At 39.4% G+C, this 6,787-nt stretch overlaps 1 protein-coding gene across 1 annotated transcript in view; it reads right to left on the reverse strand.

The window, feature by feature from the left end:
- Positions 1-4,023, reverse strand: part of SLC7A11 (solute carrier family 7 member 11) — a 77,766-nt gene extending 73,743 nt beyond the window's left edge. The window contains exons 1-2 of the mRNA XM_045018980.1: positions 3,747-4,023; positions 563-689 (exon numbers count right to left, since the gene is read on the reverse strand). Of these exons, the coding sequence (XP_044874915.1) occupies positions 563-689; positions 3,747-4,023 (404 nt within the window). The remainder of the gene's footprint in view (positions 1-562; positions 690-3,746) is intronic.
- Positions 4,024-6,787: the final 2,764 nt, after the last annotated feature.

A 6,787-nucleotide genomic window follows, 5' to 3' on the forward strand; every position in this document is an offset into this window, starting at 1 on the left:
CTCAAATTCCGATAACCCTGGATTATATTGCAGTGTAGACATACCCGGGATACTATTCTTGTCTCTATTGAGGGAGGTCGAAAGATAGTTTAGAGCTACCTTTGCATTCCTCTTCAACTATTCCAAGCCAGAGTTCACTTCCACAAATCTAAGTAGGTAGCCAACACATGACACACTGCAGATTCAAAAGGTAGGTCCTTTAGAGTATTTTTAAATATGATGTGTGGGTATCAGCACTACTATAGACATGGGTGAGCATTGCAGGCTTTGCAGAAGAATTGAAATCAAGTAGCTGATTTTTTATGAAAACCAGTTCACTTTAAATCATTTTTCTTAAAAATATCTTGAAATATCTATCAAATCGTCAGTGCTGGCAAACGAAATAGAACCAGTAAAAGTGTCCTGCAGCAGAAATACTAAAAAAAAAAAAAAAACCAACACAGCTGGAAGATCAAAATCCATTTGATTATTTCTGACCCCTTCTTATCTGAGGTTTGTCTTTGTATTTGAAACAGCACTGACAGTGGACAAAGAAGGTAAATAGAACCCTCAGCACACTTACCGTATTATAAGCAGTTCCACCCAGACTCTAACAAAAGCCGGTAATGGGCCAAAGGCCTCCAGGATGTAAGTGTAGTGGCCACCGGATTTCTTGATACATGTTCCCAGTTCAGCATAGCACAGTGCACCTATGGAAATGTATTTAAAATTGAAATGTTGTATCATAAGACATAACCAATAATGTTTATTCAAAATTTTTGTGATACATGAGCATTAGGAACAGACTAAACAATAGAGCAAGTTATTCACTAAATAATTATTTCTGACCACTGTGACATATTTCTTCAAAGAAGTTATTTGTAAATACATTTTTCATTAGTTCAATCAGCCCTGTAAGTGGCCAGATTTGTGTGTAATTTATTCAATTACATTTTTCTGTAACCCACTGAATAGGTAATTTGTTAATACACTTTTTCATTACTCAACCAGCTCTAGCAAACGGATAGATGAAAATGCTGTGTCATGCTAGCTTAGAATCATAGAATATCAGGGTTGGAAGGGACCTCAGGAGGTCATCTAGTCCAACCCCTTGCTCAAAGCAGGTTGTCTGGCTACCCACCAAACAATGACAAAAGGTTTGTCTACACTTGGAGAGGGATGCGTGATTCCCAGCTCAAGGAGACATACTCGTACTAGGTCTCATCAAGTTAGCACACTAAAAACAGAGTATAGCCATGGCAGCACAAGCAACAGGAGGGAATGGGATCTTTGACAATGAGCCCCTCCCAACACTCATTCTGCTGTGGCTACATTTGGTTGTTAGCATTCTAGCTAGTACACCTCTTGGGAATCCCTTCACAGCATCTCTTGGGAATACCCAAAGCCCTGTCACTAGGAAATATCATTGGTTTAGTCTCTGCTGAGATTACAAGGTCCTGGAAACTGTACTACACGTTCACTGCTAGTTCTGAGGCACATTGATGGAGCAATGTCAGGAAGTGTGCACTGTTGACTCAGGACTTCACTCTCTAGGACTAGCAATGTGTTGGGGACTAGCACCACCCCCACTCTTCAAATCAGGTTGTTCGGTGCTTGCACATTACTGCATTTGTTCCTAGCTCTGGGAAGCTTCATGGGTTTCTGTATTGCCAGATGACTTCACATTTCCCTAGTAAGAGGAATCTTTCATTCTTCAATATGTTTATACTAGATCAAATAAAAAGAAAACCAGTGTTGTGTTATTACTTTAGGAGGTCTTGTCATGCAAAAGTCATTTGGTCCACTGTGGAGGGACTGTACAGCACAAGGATGACCCTCGGAAAGCTCCCTGAGGCTGTCACATGCACAATACGCATCCTCAGCCTTTATGGAGCATTCAGCAGCATGCTAGAACAACAACATGGACCTGCATTAAATATTCTTAGCCATGTACCATCCCTCCAGTTTTTGTGTCTTCCGGGGTGTTTAATAGGCCATCACACAGTTACAAAGCCAATAGATTCTCAGCTCCATTTACGGACAGCATCAGTCAAGGAGAGATTTACCAGCACTAACAAATGCAGCCAACCTGTTCATTAGAGTGTGCACAGTGTTTGAGCAGCCTTTGGGAATCAATGATAAAGTGATATGGTGTCTAGTGTTATGATCAATACAATATATGCAGTTATCAATTATGTGTTCCCTAATTAATTTATGTCACTGTAATTATAAGATAAAAGCACATTTGTCAAAAAACCAACATACAGCATCTTAAATGTCCAGGGTTATGCAGAGACATGCATACATCTGCTATAGCTATTGCAATACAAAAACCACCAAATAATACATAATTTTAGAGATGGATTTGTAATTCAAAGGACTTCTATTTTGTTCTTATTCTGACAGCAGCCCATTAAAGCATACGTTTTAATGAATATCAGGCATATCTCATTTCTTTGGTAAATAAAGTTGGGTAAACTTTATTTGAGATTATTCAGGGTACCTGATAATCTACTTAGAGTCACGTTTAACAAACCCATTGGCAGATTTTCTCTTGCCAAGCGCACCTAGAGAGATACAATATAGAATCAGTCTGAGGTAACTACTGTAATGTTGCAATACATGTTTCACAGAGACCCTCACTGACCAAATAAGCGAACTTTGCATACGATTTTACCACAGCATGTAGTGTAGAGGGAATCTCAAAAATTTATTACACTTTTAATCACTTGCTCATATAACACATACCTAAATTAAAGTGTATAGTGCTATGTTGAGGCAAGTTCTATCTCTAGTTTAATCTAAAGTCCAGCGCCTCCTAACTAGGTTCCAAGTTATGTGTCAGCTCTCACTTCACTTGTAGAGGAGGATTTCAGTCTAAGGCAGAACCTCCAAAGTTCCACAGTAGATTTTTGTTGTGCATGGTACTCTGGCATCAAAATAATACGTTTAGCTTCTGATTAAAATTGATCCTAACTTTCTTAAACTGTACGTTTAGTTAGGGCCTTATGTTCCTTCTTAACAGCTGATGCCTCTTTTAAGCCCACAGCCAGTTTACATGGGGTGACATTTACATAGTCTAAGCAGATGTTACTCGGTGCTTGCCCTCAAGACCACCTGCCAGAGAACAAGTAGTCTGTCAGAAAATATATGGCAGTAGTCAAAACCCTCAGTAAGTGTTAGCTGCTAAGTTCCATAACTTTTTGTGACATGGTCTTTCATAGTGATATTGTGAATTGATGAATAAGGTGAAAAAAACAGTAACAAAGTTTTCTCTCACTCACTCTCTTGCCAATAAAAATTTTGTCCAGCAGAAGCTACTCAATTCAGAGCTTAATTCAGTCAGCGGGGAGCTGGATCAAGCTGTCTATACATTTCACAGGTGTTCAGATTGATTGGTCCATATCCCCAACTGCCAACACCTTGCAAGCATGCTGTAAACGAACCATTACAACTAGAACAAAAAGTCATAAATAAAACATAGTATACTTCCCTCTCCTCTTACTTTAGAGATTCATAAGAAACATTATTTGGTCTTATAATATTTATAAAAAGGTACAGCAGGGTTTTGTGTCACAATGATTGTGAAAGAGATAATGCCCAATGCATAGTACTGTACCATTTACAGACACTATCAAATAACAAAAAATATCTGTAGCCTTATTGGTTCTCACATATCAGATTGGTCTTTCATATCCAATAGCAGGGGGGGGGGGGAAATCCACCCGCTACCCCCAAGGATCAATTATAAAGTTTCACCAACTTACCAAACAGTGAGAGGATACCACACACTGTCCAGAGAATCAAGGACATTCCCACACTGCCTGTGTTCTTTAGGATCCCTTTGGGAGAGATGAAGATTCCTGCTCCAATGATAGTGCCAATTATAATGGAAACCCCTCTCAAAAAAGTTACTTTCTTCTTCAGCACCACTTTTTCTTCTTGAGCTGGCTCTTTACTGTCCAGAGAGGGCAACCTGCCAATAGATTGCCCCTGAAAAGAGCTTCCATTAGAGATTGTGGAGAGAGCAGGTTTCCTAAACATGCTACAGTGCCACCAACACACTCAAGACAAACAAAATAAAAAACTTCCTGGCAAGCACTCAAAGTTTCTTTCCCTCAATCTTGGTACTATTTTTCTTATTCCTCTCACTCTCTTTCTCTGCCCTTTGTTACCTTTCAGGCTGCTCCTGCACACAGGTATAACACTCTGAAGTGTATTTTAATATTCACTGCTGTATAAATACTACTTAGTAACACCTGTCCTTTCACGTTGTTAGCTGGTGCTGCCCTCTCATTGGAAACCAGCTCAGCTTCCGCATGGACTTGTATTTAAGCTCCTGTCATACCAAATTAGTCTGCTGAATGATGATGCAAATTCTCCAGGTTTGCATCAGCCATAAGAAAAGTCTCTGGCATTACTCAGCATTTTCAAATGGTAACAGCATGTTGCACAACTGATTTGAGCTTCTTAGGAAGAACAAAGCTCTCACTTGAAAGGAAGTTTAACCAATCAGAAGGTAGTATATTTCTGTCAACACACTCCCATATATTTAAAGGAACTCGTAGTGAGACACACAAGCCTGATTTAAAACACAAAGATCTTTAGCCAGAAAGAAAAAAAAAATCAAACAGGATGTGTCACCTTTGGTTCTATTCCAATTTTTTTTTTCAAAAGTCTTTTAAACTAATATAGGTTTTATGGGTTTAAACTTTTCTTTTTTAGTTGGTTGGTTTCTCCCAAATCTATTCCTTATCTGGATATTTACATAAAGACTACATACCTTTACATAGAGACTACATATAAAATGTTTGCTACGTTATGTTGCCTAGCAACAGCCAAATCAGACTAGTGAAAAATCTAGGTTATTTCCACAGTAATTCTCACATGTACAGAGTTTCTGGGATATTTGTAAATAATGCACAATTGAAAATACCCCTTCAAGTCAGGTAAGCACTCTTGCTAATATTTACAGCTAATTCTTTTAAGAGATGATAGAATATCAACATTTCAAAGTACTGAATCGTCATGTCGCAATGTCTCAGAAACCAGAAACACCATCTGATTGTCATGTCACAATAGTGCAGGCATGGCCAAATTGCGGCTCGTGAGCCGCATGCATCTCTTTTACAGTTAAAGTGTGGCTCACAGAGCCCCTCCCCCCCCAAGCAATTCCCCCATTTTCCACCTAGTAGACTGAGGGAGCTCGGGGCTTCTGCCCTGCAGGGAGGGTTGCAGCTCTCAAACTTCTGTAGACTATTTTATGCAGCTTGGTGGGTCAGTAAATTTGGCCTCTCCTGCAGTAGCACCTTCCTGAGTGGATTAACTAATCTGTACTTAGATTTCTTGCTAACTCAGCTGTTACTTGATTTCAAACTGAAACATGAAAAGTTAAATAAAAAAGAAGCTTTCATAAAAAAAAAAATCAATAGTCCTTGAGCACTTATAACCTCATCACGGGACAGCCTGTACAGTATATGCCAAAGGAAAAAATTCCTATGTAGCATAACTACTGCAGCTGCTCATGGCTTTGGGGTCAATCAGCATAACGAGAAGTAATTATTGCCTTGCATGTTCCCTTTACAGTTATTGCTTAATTAGCTCCGAATAGGGGGGAAAAGATATTAGCTAAGCATTTTGTCATTTCAGAAGAAGGCACTGAGCTCTAAGCACAACTTCTGTGTTTTTAAGTATCTTGGAAACAGTAAATATTAGAGTATCATAGCAGTGCAGTAGTAAAAGCTGAGTCAATGCTTTTAAAACCCCATATTTTCAGGGGTTATAACTTGTCTATAATAATTTGCACTGTGATAAAACTAGGCATAAAAAGCCTGACTGCTTTTAATCTACAGAGGAACAAACACAAATAGTTTTTAGCGTTTGGATATATATTTGTTCTGCTATAATATTTTTTAAAGGCTTATTTCTTCTTCCATACCCTTCCCCATGTTCAACAGCAGCTCATTTGATTTCTCCTCTGGTTCATACTTCTCTTCAGTGCACCATTGGATCAGGCCCCAGAAGACAGCGTAATGTTTCTTTGTCCACAGAGTACTGCATGCCACTCACATATGACCTAAAGGAATTGCTACAGAATAATTCAAGATGGTCCCTCTTCTTGTCATACCTGCGATCCTCCCAGCACCTGAAGTGAATGACCTGACCCACAAACCAAGCCAGGTCAAAGCATTAGCCACAAATCTGTGCTGGTCTGATGAATTTAAAATGAATTTTAAAAGGCTGTGTACTGAACAATCACAAGTAGAGCTGGTCAGGAAATTTTTGAGAAAATGGTTTACAGTCAGAACCTGTCAATGGGCCAAAACTAAAACTTTTCCAGGGAATGTGCCAGTTTCAACCTAACTTTTGTCAAAAATTGGTTTCTCAGTCCAGGAAGGAATTTCTGATCAAAACAAGAGAGAGAGAAAGAGCACCCTGGAAGAACAAGGAGTAATGATCTCAAGTTGCAGTGGGGGAGGTTTAGGTTGGATATTGGGAAAAACTTTTTCACTCAGAGAGTGGTGAAGCACTGGAATGGGTTACCTAGGGAGGTGGTGGAATCTCCTTCCTTACAGGTTTTTAAGGTCAGGCTTGACAAAGCCCTGGCTGGGATGATTTAGTTGGGAATTGGTCCTGCTTTGAGCAGGGAGTTGGACTAGATGACCTCCTGAGGTCCCTTCCAACCCTGATATTCTATGATTCTATGATTCTATAGCTAATAGCCTGATGATTAAGACAGTCACCTCAGATGTGGAAGACCTAGTCTCAAGTCCTTGCTCTGTCAGAGTCAAACAAAGGGCAATATTTA

Source organism: Mauremys mutica, chromosome 5 (assembly GCF_020497125.1).
Source record: "Mauremys mutica isolate MM-2020 ecotype Southern chromosome 5, ASM2049712v1, whole genome shotgun sequence".
NCBI classification, from domain to species: Eukaryota; Metazoa; Chordata; order Testudines; family Geoemydidae; genus Mauremys; species Mauremys mutica.